Genomic DNA, 17,525 nt, shown 5'->3' with positions numbered 1-17,525 from the left:
TAATACATATCACTAAATAAAAGACACAAAGAGGAATGTGAAGCGTGGAAAAGAGGAAGGGAAAGGTCGGGGATTCCCCTAGAAAGTGACTATTTTAAGACTGCTTTGCCAAGGGAGGAGGCACAGCTCAGTGATAGACTGCATGAGGCCCTGAGTTCCATCCCCAACGTCACCAAATAAACAAAAGCCCACACTGGTTTGCCCACCTTGAGCATTTATTGAGTCAGAACAGGATCAAAAGAGAAGGGAGTCGATTTCTGTGCAAACTACCTTTATTTATAAAGAAAACTCCTCCATTTGGTTATAAACATAAAACCAGCACTTCGTGAAGGCACTTAACTGGGGAAGGCGGGGTGAGGATCCTGGTGGAAACCAGTGGGTCTCCCCCAGACCCCAGAGCTTCTGGGAGACAAGGGATAGGAGTGACTCCCAGGGGAAGTCAGTTGTGGGGGGTCTAAAATCCCAGGCTCAGCTGGGAATGGTGGGTTGGCTGCTGAGGGTGAGGAGTGATTGGCAGTCAGGGCGGGAAGCACTTTGGACGGGATCTGCTTTGGCAAATGTGGAGGATCTCCTGCCCCCAAGATTCTCAGCCTCACCCCTGGGGCCTCCACGGTTAAGGCAGATTGCTAAACTTAAGGCTGAAGTTCTCCTCCACTGGCTTCTGGAAGAGCTGAGAAATGGTGGTGAGGGCCCCACCCCTGCAGAGTTAGGGGCACAGGTAAACAGCAGTATGTGGAGGGGGACATCTGGGGCGAGGGCAGGCTGGCTTGCTCTTGTCGCCTGGGAAAACATCCTTCTGTCCGGCTAGACTTTATTCCTCTGAGGCTTCACCCTGGGGAAGAGCTGAGGGGAGCAGACCTTCAGACAGACATTGGGGCTCCAGCCCTCATCCTTCCCTATGCCCACCAAGGAGGTGGGCTGCCTCCATCTCCCATCCCTTCCTCCCAGGCTCCCCCCAGCACTCAGAATCCCAACTCTCTTGTCCCCTCCAAGTACCATACAAGGCCTTGGATTCAGCAGCAGATGGAAGGGAATCTTCTGGGTCTATTACACTGCCATAAAACTGATGCCTCCTTCTCCCTACCACCCAGCTTCTCCTGAATTAAAAGAATATTCTTGATGGGTGCTGTGGTGTACGCCTATAATCCCAGCAGCTCGAGAGGCTGAAGCAGGAGGATCTCAAGTTCAAAGCCAGCCTCAGAAAAAGTGAGGCGCTAAGCAACTCAGTGAGACCCTGTCTCTAAATAAAATACAAAACAGGGCTGGGGTTGTGGCTCAGTGGTTGAGTGCCCCTGAGTTCAATCTCTGATACCCACTCCCAAGGAAAAAAAAAAAAATTCTTTGCAGAAATATAACAGAACCCTCACTCAACCCTGGGGGGATCTTCTAAAATTTTATAGAAGTTAGATTTCTACTCTGATTTTATTAATGGATTCTTCCTCACCTAGCCTCATGCTGCAGAATAAAACCACCTTCTGCCATGGCTGTGATATGCGATTTCCCCCAAGATACTGGGGATTGAACCCTGAAGCATTTGACCACTGAGCTCCAGGCCTATTTATTTATTTATTGAGTCAGGGTCCAACTAAGTTGCCAAGGATTCTGGAACTTGAAATCCTCCTGTCTCAGCCTTCCAAGTAACTGGGATTACAGTCAAGTGCCACAGTGCCCAGCTATAATCCTTGAACTTTCCCCCATCACTAAAATGGGATTCTTTTTTTTTTTTTTAATATTTTTTTAGTTGTACTTGGACACAACACCTTTATTTTATTTATTTAATTTTATATGGTGCTGATTATTGAACCTAGTGCCTCACACATGCTAGGCAAGTGCTCTACCACTGAGCCACAGACCCAACCCAAGATGGGATTCTTTTTTAAAAGTCTTTTCATTCTTGGGGGTTGGGGATGTGGCTCAAGTGGTAGAGCGCTCACCTAGCATGCGTGAGGAACTGGGTTCGATTCTCAGCACCACATAAAAATAAAATAAAGATATTGTGACCACCTAAAACTAAAAAACAAATATTTTTAAAAAATCTTCTCATTCTTTTTTATTAAGCCTTATTGTTATACATAATAGTTGGGTTCATCCTGATAAGATGGGATTCCTTTTTAACCTTCCCATCAAAATAATCAGGGATGATAATAAAAACTTTTTTTTTTTTTTTTTTTGGCAGTGCTGGGAATGGAACCCAGGACCTTGAGCATGCAGACAGGCCACACTCCCAACCCAGTAAAAATGCCTGATCAAGCTGGAATCAACTCTGGGTGTGGTGGCACATAACTGGGATCTTATCAGTTTAGGAGGCTGAGGTAGGAGGATTGCATGTTCAAAGCCAGCCTCAGCAATTTAGCAATGCCCCTAAGCAACTCAGTGAGACTCTGTCTCCAAATGATAAACAAACAAACAAATGAAGGTCTGGGGATGTGGCTCAGTGGTTAAGTTCCCTGGGTTCAATCCCCAGTACAAAAAAAAAAAAAAAAAAAAAAATTAAAGATTTGAAGGGGAACCCAATGGCTGTACTGGCGAGGACCCCACAAAGGCACCGGCCCTGGGAGGCTCTTCCTCACCCACTCCCCTGACTGTGGGCGACTTTCCCTTACTACCGGGGGCTTTTCTCCTCCGTCTATCAAAGATACCCAGCCTGCCTCACCCATTCCACCGGGCTGTCCTCCTCCCTCCCTTTCTCCTGTGAGCTCTGCCCCAAACTGCCGCTGCAGGCCCTTGGGACATCTCTCTGAGCTCACCCCGAAGTAGTTCCGCGGCACGTAGCCCTCCTGGCCGTGCAGCGTAGCCCACCACCAGTCGGTCTCCTCCGGCCCGTCCCTCCGCAGGATGGTGACAGAGTCGCCCTCTCGGAAGGATAGCTCGTCCCCGAACTCGGCGCTGTAGTCCCAGAGGGCGTACACCGCCCCGCTGTGCATCAGCCCCATGCTCTGCTCCACGTCTGAAAGGCCAGGACCGCCATGGTGAGAGCTAGGCGGAGGGCTGGGGACACGGGCTGACCCCTGGCGCTTGTCCTAGCCAACTGGAGTTGTGCGTGCTCAGGTCAGGGGACAGGAGCCAGAGGGGAAGTCTGATGCTGGAATTGGCAGCCTCTAACACTGCAGGACACCGGGACGCGGGTCACCGCCCTGTTCCCCTGGCGCACATTACCAATCACTCCAGCCCAAGGTCCCTAAGGCCAAACTGCAATCCAAGTTGCCCTTCCAGATGTGCGGCAGGGACCCTCCGCTTGATCCCCGTGGTCCCCCTACTCGCCCTCCCTCAGGGAAACTAGGTGACATCTAGTCTAGAGATGGCACAGCCTCTAGACTCCCCACAAATGCAACAGTCCTTAGGCCCTTCCCAGCTGCATGGCTTCTCACCTGCCAGGTGTGTACTGCGGCCTCAGACAGGTGGGAGAGCCCACCTGCTCAGCCCTGTGCCGGGTCGATGGTATAGCTGGAAACTATAACTTCCCACCCCGCAGGTAGAAAGCGGGGAGCAGCACCATCTCCACCCCGTCTCCCCGCAGGTCTCCCTAAAAATGGCACGCCCTCCACTGCCACGCCCCTCCCCGCAGGTGGCCCACTCCACATCCCTCTCTCCAGAGATCCCACTGGTGCAGCACCCACGTCCTCCTCTCCCTGTGGGGCGCAGCCTGCGTTGCAGCCAGGTGGGAGGTTCAGCACCAGCCCAAGAGCCCCAGCGGGGCGCACCTGCCAGGTAGGTGGCGCAGTCAGCATAGCCCTCCCGGTAGGGGTCGCATTTCTCGATGGCGGTGGCGCCGTCGCTGAGAGTGGTGGCAAAGATTGCAGCGCCATGCTGCACAAGCACGGTGCAGATGGCCGTGTCGTTGCACGATGCCGCGCAGTGCAGAGGTGTCCTAGGCGCAGGAGGCATGCGTGAGGGGGTCGCGCCAGCCCGCGCGGCCGCCCATGCCCGCGCCAGTCCCCTGCGGCTTAGGCCTCACCAGCCGTGGCTGTCTGGGGAGTTGACATTGGCGCCCGCCGCGATGAGGAAGTCCACGATCGGGTAGTTGGCGCCGCAGATGGCATTGTGCAGCGCGGTGATGCCCTCCTCATTGGGCTGGCTCGGGTCGTTCATCTGAGTGGGCCAGGAAGGGGCTTAGTCCAGTGGATGTCACCCCACACCCGCCACCTCCAGCTCAGCGTCCCTCACCTCCTTCACCGCCTGCTGCACCACCTCCAGCTCCCCGGTCAGCGCCGCGTCCAGCAGCAGCACCAGCGGGTTGAGCCGCGCCCGCCGGGCCTTGCGCGGGGAGCCCGCCTTCCGAAGCACCGAGCGCATCTCCTGCGGGACAGGGCAGGGACCTCAGAGACTAGGAGGAATTGTTAGTACTGCACACCCATTAGGGGGAGGCCGGGGGCCACAGGCTTAAGGACCAGGCAGCAGCTGCCCAGATCGCCCAAGTACCCAGGGGGAAGGAGGAGGGCTGGGATTCGCATCGGGGAGAGGTGTGTCCTGGCCCCGGTGCTGCGGTCCTCCTGAACTCTACAACAGCAAATAACTTTGGATCTTGACCCTGAGGCCTGCGAGTAACTGAGAGGCTATGGAGTGGGTGGCCAAGTAATTCTAGACCTTCAAGGCAATGAATGTGGAAGCCAGTTATTCACTATACACACAGACACACGTGCACACACATGCATGTGCATACACATATACACGACTACACAAAATAAGTTATGTATTAAAAATATAGATACAGATAAAATGCCATGAAGCATGCATGACAAGTGTTACCAGGTCTTAATTCGAGAGGTTTGGGATATGAGTATTCATCATGTTATTCATGTGCTTTCTTATTTTTCATTTCCTCCTACAAGATTTATTTCTACTGAGTGTGTGTTTGTGTGTGTATGCACACGCAGTGTTAGTTATTCTGGTCTTGGCTGTCTCCAGCATTTCAATGATTGCAAGATTCTGAAATTTAGAGATACTAAGAGGCAGTGAATCCAAAATCTTCAATTTCTCAGTTATTTTTCTTTCTTTTCTTTCTTTCTTTTTTTTTTCCTTCTTCCCAGTACTGGGGATTGAACCCAGGGCCAGGTGCATGCTAGGCAAGAACCTACCACTGAGCTACATCCCATCTCCTTTTTTTTTTTTTTTTTTTTTTTTTTAATTTGAGACAGGTTCTTGCTAAATTGCTCAAGGTAGCCTCAGACCTGTGATCCTCTTGTGTCAGCCTCCCGAGTGGCTAGGATCACCAGTATGCCCTGTTATTTCAAGTTTTCAATATGTTGTGATTGCAGAAATGCTAAATTATACTATTTCCTTCACTATTTCGAATTGTGGAGGGGCCAGGGTTTTGCAATCCTGATATTCTATGAGAACTTTCATATTTTACTATTAGAATTTCATTGCAAAAGACTGAAGGAGATACTCAAATTGTTTATCACAGTTCTGAGTGCTGAGACTTTTGTTCTCGGTACTGATTACTGTTTTTTTCCATGTTTTCTAAGGTGTTTATGTATTCTACGATAGAAAGTGTTAATTTAAAATATTACTCTTAATAAAAAAATTGGGGGGCTGGGATTCTGGCTCAGCAGTAGAGTGCTCGCCTAGCACAGGCAGGACCCGGGTTCGATCCTCAGCACCACATAAAAATAAAGGCATTGTGTTGTGTCCATCTACATCTAAAAAAAAAATTGGGGGGTACCAGGGATTAAATTCAGGGGCACTTGACCCCTGAGCCACATCCCCAGCCCTATTTCGTATTCTATTTACAGACAGGGTCTCACTGAGTTGCTTAGGGCCTCATTAAGTTGCTCATTAATTCTTGAATTTTGTGTCTTTTCAAGCTTCTCTGTGACCAAGAAATTGTGATTCTCTGAGGGGACAATTCTCCTATTTTGAGATATCATCCTTCCCCTCTTGATCTCAGGGCCCTGAGCCTTTTCGTTCCTTGGCTCTACCCTGGAGAGGCTGGTAACAGGCATTCTGGGGTGTCTGCTTCACCCCCACTTCTCTGGGAACTGTCCCATACACATCTACCCACACTGTGTTCAGGACAGTTCCACCTGACTATAACTCTGCCCCCATCCCCGATGCACAGCCAAAACTAAGATCGGCAAGAGACCATACCCTGGGCAAATGACAACATTAATGGCAGCTAACAGTTATGTGCCAGGCACCATTCTACCCACTCAATACACTAGACCTTCACAGCAACCTCATGAGGTGGCTTGTGGGAGACCAACCTTGCACGTGACTGAGTTAACTCCCCTGCTGGGCGATGTGGCCTCAGGCACCCATGCTGCTAGACTGCCGCGCTCTTCTAGGGTCTTCATGCCTAGGCGAGCCTTCCTACAGCCCCATGGGTGGAGCTATGCTCACCTGTTCCTTTGCAATATAACCCCTTGCCCTGTTTAGGATAGAATCTTCCATGGAGGTGCCTTGTGTGTGTCCCCTTCTCTTACTGTGCCCTTGGGTGTGGCCTACCTAGATGTCAGTCAACCTGCTGACAGTGGACATCATGAAGATAGACTCAGCCCCTGAAACCTGACTCCTTGCCTCATTTGAATAGCTTCTCAGTAAAAGGGGTCAGCACAGTGCTCTCTCTCTCTCTTTCTGCTGACCCAAAAGGTCAGAGAAGCTGTCACAGCGACCCCAAAGAAAAAGGTATTTGTGTCTCTTGTGTGGTTATTTTGCGCAGCCCAGTCAGCCCAGTTTACCTGGAGTGACCCCTGAGCCTTTTAGTCACCAGAACAGAAACCTGGCAGTGGCTGTAATTCTCACCATTCACAAATGAGGACACTGAGGCCCAGAGAGGTTAAATGTCTCACCCAAGAATGCACAGGTGGTAAGTGGCACACAGCCAGGATTCAAACACAGGTGAGCCCAGCTCTATGGCCAATGCTCTTAACCACTGGCCCCAGGGACCAGCGACTCAGTCTCCATCATTTGGGAGGCTGGATTCCCAGACTCCTGAACTAGCCCTCAGAAGAGGGCTGCTTCTCTCACATAAGGCACGTACTTGGGAGTGTTTTGTTACAGCAGCTGGCCCCAGACGCTAGCAGACACACCCGTTTCCTCCTGTGTTACTTACCATGCTCTGTGGCTGCTCTGGTGGGCTGCTCTGGGGTGGGGCTGGGGGTGGTAGGGGAGCTGGTGGGGCAGGAGCAGGGGGCCCGGCCCTGGCCTCAGATCCCTCGGTGATGGGCGTCAGCTCTGGCTCAGGCCCCCCAGGCCCTGGCCCGCCATGCCGGTGGAAGAGGCGGCTGATGATCTGCTGGTACTGCTTCTTGTGAGTAGGGGGCAGGGCCACGGCAGGGCTCTGCTCCATGGAGCCCCTGCGTTTGAGAGGCCGAGGAATCTCGGCCAGCACCCGGGCCACCTCCTCCAGCTCGGGCACTGACTGCGCCTCAGGGGGCAGCGCTGGCTGCAGCCTCGTGGGGCTGAGGGGCCGAGTTACAGCGCCTTCGTCTGCATCACCAGCCTCCAGCACCGGTGTCAGCAGCCCCTCTAGCTCAGGCTCAGCCTCCGCCTCGGCAGGGGGTTTGAGGAGGCCTAGCAGGAACAAGAACCCAATCAGAGGACAAGTCCTCAGAAGGCCCCCAAAACTCTCCACAACTTCCAGGGTCTGAAATCACTACCTTATTTTCTGTGTGACCTCAGGGCAGTTTCATGCCCTTTCTGGGCTACATATTCCCTGAACTGTGAACAATACATAATTATACCTCCCATTTATTGAGCACTTAGGATGTGCCTGGCACTTTACATGCTGGTCTTGTTGAACTCTCCCCTCTAGGCTCTTATCTCCATACTATGTGAAGGAAATCTGAACCTCAGAGAGAGTAACTAAGTTACCCAAAGTCACACTGCTGGCTGACTTCAGAATCTGTACTCCTAGCAACCATGAGGACCGGACTTTCCAAGATCTGCAAGCTTTCCTCTCCTACCATCTCGGGCAGAAAACTCCTTCCAGAAGTAGAATCCCAGCATTTAATGATCTCTTCTCTCTGCCTTATTGCCCTTTGGCAGTGGGAGCTGGGTGTGGTGGTGCACACCTTAATCTCAGGGTCTCAGGAGGACTGCAAGTTCAAAGCCAGCCTCAGCAACCTAGCAAGGCCCTAAGCAACTTAGTGAGACCCTGTCTGTCTCAAAATAAAAGCAAGAAGGGGGGGATAGTAGAGGATAGGAAAGGCAGCAGAATACAACAGACACTAGTGTGGCAATATGTAAATAATGGATGTGTAACTGATGTGATTCTGCAATTTGTATACGGGGTAAAAATGGGAGTTCATAACCCACTTGAATCAAAGTGTGAAATATGATATATCAAGAACTATGTAATGTTTTGAACAACCAACAATAAAAAAAAACAAAAAAAAAAAACAAGAAGGACTGGAGATGTGGCTCAGTGGTTAAGCACCCCTGGGTTCAATCACTGGTACCAAAGCAAGCAAGCAAGCAAGCAGGTGGGAGCAGTAACAATCACTTTTGTTTTCTTTTTTGATACTAGGAATTGAACCCAGATGCCCTTTACCACTGGACTACATCCCCAGTCATGTATACATATATATATATTTTTAAAATTTTTAGACAGGATCTTGGCAAGTTGGTGAGGACTCATTAAGTTGCTGAGGCTGGCCTTGAACTTGTGATCCTCCTGCCTCAGCCTCCTGAGTTGCTGGGATAATAGGCGTGCACCACCGCACCCATTGTAACAAACACTATTATGACATAATCCCTGTCACTCTCCTATAAGGTAGATATTAATCTCTCTTCACAGATGGGTAAACAGATACTCAGACAAGTTAGGTAACTCATCCTGAGTCACACAGTAAGTCAGTGGTGGAGAGATGCCGAAACCCTCTCTGCTTAACTCCACAGATCTCCTACCAAAAAACATTAATGATTATCATAACAAATGATAGCTATTGAGGGATTACTATGCATTGGGCCCTATTTCAAGGACTCGATATGGTTTTAATACCATCTCCCATAAGATAGGCTCTTATCATTGTTCAGTTTTTACACTCAAGGAAATTGACGTCCCTGAGGTCACACAGTGTAGAAGCAAGCAGTCTGCCCCAGGGTCCATCCTTAACCACTGTACCATCCCTGGCTCCTGTGCCAATGCCCAAGTTCACCTGGCCTAGCACTCTGAAGGGCAGTGTCTGGAAGGAGACGGTTCTCCCAGCTAATCTGTCCCTTCATTGTCCTCCCTTCACCCAGCCCTCTAGGGGCCTGTTATTGACTCACCTTCATTCACCGGTGGCCATGTTTGTTGGGGGACCTGGGGGACTGGAGCCTGGGGTTGGGCCTGGGGCTGGGGCTGAGGCTGGGGCTGAGGCTGGGGCTGGGGTTGGGGGGGCAACTGGGGCTGTGGTTGGGGCTGGGGCTGCAGTTGGGTCTGGGGGGGTGGCTGGGACTGGGGAGGCAGCTTAGGTGGGGGTGCTCTGGAGAAGACGGAGGACCCAGGGAGCATGGCTCTGCTGGCCCCCTGCTCCCAGAAAGCGTTCTGCAACTTGAATATCATGCTGAGGGGGATGGGACGCTGGCGAGGGGCGCTGCGGGGCTGGGGGCTGGAGGGGGGCATGGGGATGCGGCTGACAGGCTGCCAGCTGCGGGGCAAAGTGCCTGACGGGGCGGCGGAGCCCAGCGAGCGACGGTAGCTGCCCACGTCTGAACGCCTGTCATTGGCGAGAGGGGAGACCTTGTAGTTGCGCGGCAGGGTGGCGCTGGTGAGGTTGTCCTGGAGAGCAGAGGGGGAAAGTGAGCCGGGAGCAGAGGCTCAGAAGGGAAAGAGGAGGAGATAGGGGCACAGGGGCGAGAAGGGAGAGGAGGAGGCAGGAAGCCAGGGGGTGAGAGAGCGGGTCCAGGAGGGGTGCAAATCAGGATAAAGAAGGAAGCGCCTGGGGAAGGGCGTGGGGCTCCGCCAGGAGGCCCCCAGCTCCCTCACCTGGCGTCCCTGGCCCCTCACCTTGCCGGTGGCCCCCAGCGCATCCAGGCTGCTCTCTCTCCAGGGCAACAGCTGCAGGCCTGGCGAGGCGGGTCGGGCAAAGACGTCCAGACCTGAAGGGCAGGAATCATTAGGGCCGGGGTCGGGGGTCCTCGCCTCGGGGCCCCCAATGCCCGGGCTTCCTGGCTCACGTTCGTAGCTGGCTGTCTGCGTGGATTTCTTCTCGTAAGCCACGTCCAGATCAGACTCGTTCCAGGCTTTCGGGGGTCGCCGGCGCAGCGTCAGGTCATCTGGGGCGGGTGGTTGCGCATGAGGATGTGACGGGGGACTGGACCCCAGTCCCCGTCGCCCCCCATTTGGGGACCCTGCCTCACCTTGCGCGCGCAGAGGCGGGGCGAAGGCGCTGCCGCCCGCGCCCAGCAGGGGGCTCCCGAAGGCCGAGGGCGCGTCGTAGGCTGCTGCAGGTGGGCGCGGCGAGGGCCCGCGCTCGGGGAAGAAGGCCTGGGGCCCCTCCGCCAGAGGGCTGCCACGCGGGGAGCCCGCACGTCCCAGATAGTCGAAGGGCGTAGGGGGACCTTGCTGGCGGAGCGGGCCTGACCCCGGTCGCGGGGAGGGAGCACGGCCCAGGGGGCTGGCGGCGCCTTCGAAAGCGCGCGGCCGCGGCGAGGGCGCGCGGTCCAGGCTGCCGTAAGCATCAGGCTGCAGATAGAGCGGGGTGCGCGGAGACGATGGTCGGCCCTTTGGGGATAGAGGGCTGTAGGGGAGCAGGGCCGGAGCACTCTCGGAGCGTCCAAACTGGGTGTCTGCGCTGTCCGTGGCTGTCTTCCGGGGGGACCCTCGGCTGCCGAAAGGCTCGGGGACCGGGCTGGAGCTGTACCGGGACAGCTGTGGGGAGGGCAGGACGTCGGGGGATGAAAGGATACATTAGCGGAGGGGTGGGGTGGGGGCGGTGGAATCAAAAGAGGTCACCAAAGGTCAACCCAGAGGAGAGCACGGGGTGGAAATTTTGGCACAGCGAGCTCAGATGAGCTGTGCTGGGGACGGAGCCCAGACTTAGGGCTGAGGCTAGCCTATCACTGTTTGCGCGACCTGGGAAAAGGCCCCTTTGCTTCCCGGGATCCTGTAGGTCATCCACCTCCCCTGGTCCTCTCTTTCAAGTGTCCTTGAATACCTACGACCTACACAACCATTGGGGGCAGCCTTGACTGAAATCCAAGCCTCCGACCTGGGGTATGGAGAGAAGAGAAGCTGGCTTCCGGGGTCAGGGCAGGAACCCGGCTCACCCTAGGGGGGACTCCGCCCTGCGGGCCAGGAGGAGCTGGCGAGTCCGACCACAGTGACTCAAGCTGCTTAGTCAGTTCGTCCACCTTGGCCGCCGCCGTATCCAGCTCCATCTGCTTCAGGTCCATGTGCTTCATGGCCAGCGCTGGGCAGGCGGGAATGAGGGTCAGGACCGGGCCTCCTGGCAGGGCCCTGCCCCCGCAAGCCCCGCCCCCGATCCCAGCTCACACTGGAAGTTCAGGTCCAGAAGGTCCCGCGCGCTCTGGAATGCCTCGCTGTCCATGGTGCCGGCCGGAGCGGGGCGCCTGCGTGGTGGGGGAGCGGTCTCAGACCTCACCCTCGGGGACCGCGGGGCGCCTCTACTCTTCGTTCCTTCCGCCAGATGTGCTTTACCCTTCCAGTTCCCAGATGGGAAATGTCCACTCCTTCAAAGCCCAGTCCACTCACTCACTACCTAGAAGTCCAAATCGGTTCTAGAAGGCTTCAAACACTTTTCTCTCTTTAGCGGTTCCTTGTTCATCTCTTTATCTCTGCCCTAATAAAATGCATCAAGGGGCTGGGATTGTGGCTCAGCAGTAGAGCAGTCGCCTAGCGCGTGTGAGGCACTGGGTTCCATCCTCAGCACCACATAAAAAAATAAATAAAACAAAGGTATTGTGTCTGACTACAACTAAAAAAGGCGGGGGGCTGTGGCTCAGTTCTGGAATGCTTGCACGTGTGAGGCACTGGGTTCGATCCTTAGCGCCACATAAAAACAAATAAGTGAAATGCTGTCCATCTACAACTAAAAAAAATTAATATAAAAATGCATCAATTCCTTCAACAAGTATCTATTGATCATCTACTATGTGCCAATGAACATTGAATAAAATTGCAACTATCAGTTACTGTGCTGAATGCCAGCTAGGCACCAGAAGATGCTGTGCTAGATGTTAGAGGTATTTATTTAAAATAATAATTGCACCATCTAATACATCCCAGAGTCCATTACTTTCAGTTTAATGAAATAAAAACAAGATTGAGGGGCTGGGGATATAGCTCAGTTGGTAGAGAGCTTTCCTCACATGCACAAGGCCCTGGGTTCAATCCCCAGCACCAAAATTGACTGCAGGGCCACTGTGCTAAATGCATTGCACGCCAAACCTCATTCCATGGTCAAAAGCACCCTAAGCTTAAAAATCTTTGTTCAATGGGCTGGGGTTGTGGCTCAGTGGCAGAGAGCTTGCCTCCCACATGTGAGGCACTGGGTTCAATCCCCAGCACCACATAAAAATAAATAAATAAAATGAAGGAATGTGTACATCTACAACTAAAAAAAAAATTAAAAAAAAAAGAAATCTTTGTTCAAGGTCACCCTGCAAGAAGTCTATAGAACTGGGTTTCATATCAGGTTCTAACATGTTAATTCTGTGTCTTCTCCACGAGACTGGAGGAGTCCCAGAGGGCAGTGATTGCTGTTTCTTCTCCTCAAGAGTCCCCATCCAGGGGAGGCCTGGCTCACAGTGACCCATTGTTAGGAGGAGAAACAGGGAGGTGGCTAGCAGCGGATGGGCAGTTGTGGCCACTGGCCCAGTGGGAGGCCACCAGGAACCGGTAAAGCCAGCCCCATCTCCATCCCCATGGTAGCCACCACGCCTGACAGCCCTGTCACCTCCTTGCTACATTGACCTCTCAGCTTTGGCCATAAGATGTGGGTAGCAGGGCGGGCTGTGGCATGCCAATTGCAGCCTCTGTCTGGGAAACCACGGAAACAGAACCTGTTAGAGTTGGCGGCTCATTTGGGTGTAGTGGGAGCGTGTGACCTTGGGCCATGAGTCCTCTCCACTCTGGGGCCTGGGTTTCCCCATAGTAGAAGGAGAAGGCTATCCTAAGAAGCCCATTCCTTCTCTAAGAGGCCTCCATTCTGAAGATGTAGGGAACTTGAGATTGTAATTAAGGTTCTACAGAGACGGAGTCCCTCAACTTGAGAATTGTTGGCAAGTTCTAAATCCAAGATTCTATCTTTGGAACATTCTAGAATTCTCTAATGTGGCTAGCCCAGAATTGTCTTCCTATTCCACTTTCTAGAGATCACACTGTCTTAGAAGTCTACAGCAGATAAAAGCACAAGAAAGGAGCCAGACTCCCTTCTTTCAAATATGGCAGGATCTCGTTCAGACCCTGGCCAGTGTGGCTCCTTTTCCTAACCTGTAAGATGGGGATAAATAACTCTTCACCTCTTAGGACTATTGTGAGGATCCATCTGGTCTGAAGGAGCAGTAGGAATTCAGGGCTCTGGGAATTGAGGCCTCAGAAAGTAGAGGCTATAGGAATCAAAACTCGGGACTTTTAGAATCTCAGGGATACCCAGGAATCACTGCGTCTGTCAAAATATAAAAACGATCAATTTTGTGCGGCCTTCAGTGCCAGCATTCGACAGTCAGCGGTTCTTTTGGGGGACTGCGTGATTTCCGAAAGTCTAAGGTTCTCAGATTCCATGCTGACATCCTAAGGAAATGCCAGCAATGGGTGTGGGGTTGTCCTGGAGGCTGGTGCCGGGACCGCCAGAGGGCGCACTGTCACCGCCCGATCCCGGCCGGGAGGGCGGACAGCGCCTGAGCTCAGAGCCCGGGAATGCGCGGCGGGCCCGGGCAGGTGCTCATCTCCCGGGGCAGAGGAGGGGGCCGGGCGGGGCGCGAGGGCGGGGCGCGAGGGCGGGGCGCGGGCCGCGTCTCTGTTCCCAGGCTCCTGACCCTGCCCTCCGCCCTCAGGTCCTCTTCCCCGGGCAGCCCTCCAACTTCGGCTCCCCGTCCCGCGGGCTCCCATCGACCCCCAGGTATCCTCCCCTGGGTTCTCCTCTCCACGCCCCCTCTGCACCCCAGCCAGGTTCTTTGGGGTTAAAGATCCTGTGGGCTTCCTGGAGGAATCGTCCTCAGTAAGGACGAAATCAGGGTGTCGGAATAGGCTGGGAACACCTAGATGAGATTCCTCCAGCTTTGTCCTGGGCTGGGTCTTATTTTCCCCTCTCTGGAACCGGCTAGGGACTTCCCTTCTCTGAGCCTCTGCCTCCAGTAGATATTTAGCTTCTCTGAACCTGCTGCCTCCTGGGTATAATGGGGGAATTAATACTTTCACCTCAAAAGGGTGTGAGGATCGGGTGACCTGATTGATCTACAGTGTTGAAATAAATTTCACACATCCAGAATTCTAAATCAACAGCCTTTCTTGGTGGTTCATTAAGATAACACAGGGTCAGGCCAAGTGAGGGCTCAAGATCCTAAGTCATTTTTCTCCCAAAAGGGCCCTTTCAACTCTGAGATTTTAAAAGTCCTAAGTTTCAATGCCTCTGGTCTCAGCTTCTTTGCCTAAGGATCACAGAGCTCTAAACTCCTCTTGTACATTCCTGAGTTCTGCCCCGTGATCATGCCCAGTAACTTGGGGACTGGGACAGGGAGAGCCCTGAAAGATTCCAGACAGAAGCTGGCAAGAGCCAGTGTCCACTCTCCAGCCTCAATTTCCCCACTGGTAGGGAGGAGTCCTTTCCTGGGTCAGCAAGCATCCTTCATGGTGTAACGCCCAGGTCCGACTTTTGGGAGGTTGCCTGAGACTTCTCTAGACAATAGGGTCCGTCCTGTCTACCTGCCAGACCTGAGCCTGGCATGACATGAGCCGTTTTGGCAGCCAAATTATTATTTTTAATTTTATTTCAGGCTGCCACCAAATGCCCTTCAAGCCCAGACATTAGCAAACACCCCCCTCCCTGTTTAATCCCCCCCACATGATGCATAGGGGTGGAGAAAAGGGGGAGAGAAAGAGGGAGGTGTCTGCCTGCCCCTGCCCTCCCCCGGCCTCAAGGACAGACACCTCCAGAATTAGCCTCTATCCCTCCCTTATCTCTCACAATACCTCAGGTCATACTGTGGGAGTAGAGGTGACATTTCTCACTCCAGGGTCAGGACAAGGAGCTCTGGGAGGGAGTTTAGCTAGACAATCTGGTGGAATCCTGCCCCCCACCCCAGAGAGCTGCCATAACCGGAAGGAAGAGGTCAAATCCTGACCCCCTAACACTGCTGTCACCTCTAAGCCTCAGTTTACCAATTCTTCTTCGTGCAATGCTTCCGTGGCAGACCAAACCCCCATTCTGGAATTCTGCCCTAGGCTCTAGAATGACCTCTGCAAACCCCCAGAAGTTTCCCATCCCCATGGGGCAATAGGAGGCTCCCCCACCCCCACCAGGGGGCTCCCTGGGGCTGACGTCCCTCCTCTGGTTAGGCAGGTCTGACGCCTCAGTTAATGACATGTTGGGGTTCGCTCAGCGGCACAAGGGAGATTGGAGAACCTCCCCAGTTTTCTCACCCCCCTGCCCCCACCCTAGAGCTGGAAGTGCAGGGAGGGCAGGGGCATACCCTCCAGAGGGACCCAGGGTACCTGTCCTGGTCTATTTCAGAGACCAGTTTCCACTATCTCCGACACACCCTTAATTCTGCTCAGAGACCTAGAGGCTCAGTCCAGAAGGCAGCCGGAGGACGACGGTAGAGTGACCACTCTTTCCACCCCCGTCCAAGCCTCCCATTTCTGCCTAAGATTCAGGGATCTGAGGCTCTAATATTTCCCAGACTCGGACTTCCAAAAGTCCGCAACTCGAGAGACTCAGGAATCCCTCCTCGAATGTCTCACTGGACCCCTTTGGACCTGAGTCCTCCATTCCAAGAACTCAGACATCCAAACCCCTTCTCCTTTCACCCAGTAATTCAGGCATCCTAGTATCCTAGTTCTCTTTTCCAGGCACCCAGGCATCTGCGCACCCCAAATTGGCCCTGGGACCCGGCGTCCAAGTCCCCTCCTACTTCCCTCCCCCAGGGACATGGTGTCTGGTTCTTTAGGGGTCGCTGGACCCCTGAAGGGTGAAACTCACGGGTCCGGGGCAGATCCTGGCACCAGGGGGTCTTCCTCCGGCTCCAGCTCCAGCTGCTGGGAGCCGAGGACGGGGCGGGGCAGGCGCACGGAACAGGTTAGACGACGTGACTCTTGCTGGAGGGAGGCGGGTCCCCGCGGGGGGGGGGGGGCGGGCAGAGATCGCGTCAAGCACCCTGGGACTTGTAGTCCCAGAGGGGCAGGACGCAGACATTCCCATATATATTCACTCTAAATCCATTTCACAGACAGGAAGAGCAAGGCCCAGAAGCCAAAGGTGATCCGGCCAGCAAGACACAGAAGGGTCGAGACTCCCACCTCAGGTAGAAGCAGAAGACGAACTCCTGGACCCTTCCTCACCCCTCCAGGCTCAGTTTCCCCTTTCCTGAGTGAAGATTTGGACGCCACTAAAGGGGTGGAAAATTGGAGCATAGGGAAAGTCACAGGCTCCAATCCACAGATTTAAGGCCAAATCTGTAACCCCTTGGGTCTCTGAATTTCAATCTCCGGGTGGGTGAAAAGCGGCGGAATGAACATCCCAGGATTTTCCAGCAAGAGCCCAATAGGGCTAAACTACAATCCCCAGTAGCAGGCGCGACCGACGTCCGGCGCCTCGAGGCTTCGGATCCTCTGGGAATTGTAGTCTCGGAGCCCATAAGGGGTGGCTCCCCAAAGTTTCTCTCTCCCACACGCGGGTCACTGTTTGGAGATCCCAGGCGGAAAGAACACTTCCCATTCCCCTTGACCCTCTGGAAAGCCGCAGAGGAAGGGGGAACACCATGTCTGGAGTTGGATCCAAAATCTCCGCAGAGGGGGCGGGAAGCGGCGCTGACACACTGGCCAGGAATGCAGTCGGGTCACCCTGTCTAGCCACTGTCCCGAAGCTCCACCCGCCGCCCCACGCGGTGCAGTTCTGGTGGGAAGGGGCGTGGGCATGTCCCCCAAATCCGCACCCACGTGCGGCTGTTTATAGGCGCCTCGGGGCAGGAGGGGTCGACAATGAGAACTTCTGTCCCCTCACCCTTACTCAAAGCCATAGGGGATATTTCTCAAGCACTAGACTTGATCCCCTAGAGCATTTACGAATCTGCTTTGATCCACGAACCCCGCCCCTTCGTCCGCACAGTTCCAGTTCCACGCGAGTCCCGCTTCATAGGCTCCGCCCCCCAGACCCTCAGGCTCCTCCTCTTGTGTTTCCCGCTACCCCAGAATCCAGAAGCCCCGCCCCCTAGCTGTTACTTAAAGCCCTGCTGGGAAAATTACCCCATTCTTCCATTTTTCGAATTTTCTCTTAATTCCTAAATTTCCAAGGCATCCAAGCTTCTCCAGAGGAGATTCTAACGTTACAAGCACAGTCCTGCCACCCAGGATCCTTACCTGCTTCTTTTAGGAATCTCAGTCCAATCGATCTTCCTGTCTCTTTAAGAGTTAGAGCCTATCT

At 53.7% G+C, this 17,525-nt stretch overlaps 1 protein-coding gene across 6 annotated transcripts; it reads right to left on the bottom strand.

Annotated features, from left to right (window-relative positions):
* Positions 1-254: 254 nt before the first annotated feature.
* On the bottom strand, positions 255-17,510 carry Ppp1r13l (protein phosphatase 1 regulatory subunit 13 like). Of its 6 annotated transcripts, XM_046455612.2 has the most exons (14): positions 16,086-16,215; positions 13,408-13,553; positions 11,420-11,496; positions 11,194-11,336; positions 10,285-10,795; positions 10,102-10,200; positions 9,932-10,023; positions 9,211-9,703; positions 7,052-7,512; positions 4,165-4,296; positions 3,956-4,089; positions 3,702-3,868; positions 2,748-2,947; positions 255-843 (listed from the first exon to the last, which is right to left on the bottom strand). In XM_046455612.2, exons 2-14 carry the CDS (start codon positions 13,431-13,433, stop codon positions 805-807), a joined length of 2,574 nt encoding a protein of 857 aa, XP_046311568.1. In that variant the 5' UTR covers positions 13,434-13,553; positions 16,086-16,215; the 3' UTR covers positions 255-804. The 6 variants fall into 6 exon arrangements, with proteins under 6 accessions (XP_046311568.1, XP_046311570.1, XP_058438935.1 ...); XM_046455614.2 differs by lacking the exons at positions 13,408-13,553; positions 16,086-16,215 and adding an exon at positions 17,462-17,510; XM_058582952.1 differs by lacking the exon at positions 13,408-13,553 and having other exon boundaries at positions 11,420-11,808.
* Positions 17,511-17,525: the final 15 nt, after the last annotated feature.

The sequence above is a fragment of the Marmota monax genome, unplaced genomic scaffold (assembly GCF_021218885.2).
Source record: "Marmota monax isolate L192 unplaced genomic scaffold, Marmota_monax_Labrador192_F-V1.1 WCK01_AAM20220418_F8-fsc00149, whole genome shotgun sequence".
Classification (NCBI taxonomy): Eukaryota; Metazoa; Chordata; class Mammalia; order Rodentia; family Sciuridae; genus Marmota; species Marmota monax.
The sequence above is the reverse complement of the archived record's forward strand: the minus strand, read 5'-3'. Positions and strand labels throughout refer to the sequence as shown.

Bases quoted from the DNA above. Each gene is read 5' to 3' on its own strand.
- Ppp1r13l (XM_046455612.2), bottom strand. From the start codon at position 13,433: ATGGATCCTCACAATAGTCCTAAGAG. The intron at 11,337-11,419 runs GTGAGCTGGGAT...CCGCCTGCCCAG, and splicing joins TCTGGACCTGAACTTCCAGT to CGCTGGCCATGAAGCACATG. The intron at 10,796-11,193 runs GTGAGCCGGGTT...CCCTCCCCACAG, and splicing joins AGGGCGGAGTCCCCCCTAGG to CTGTCCCGGTACAGCTCCAG.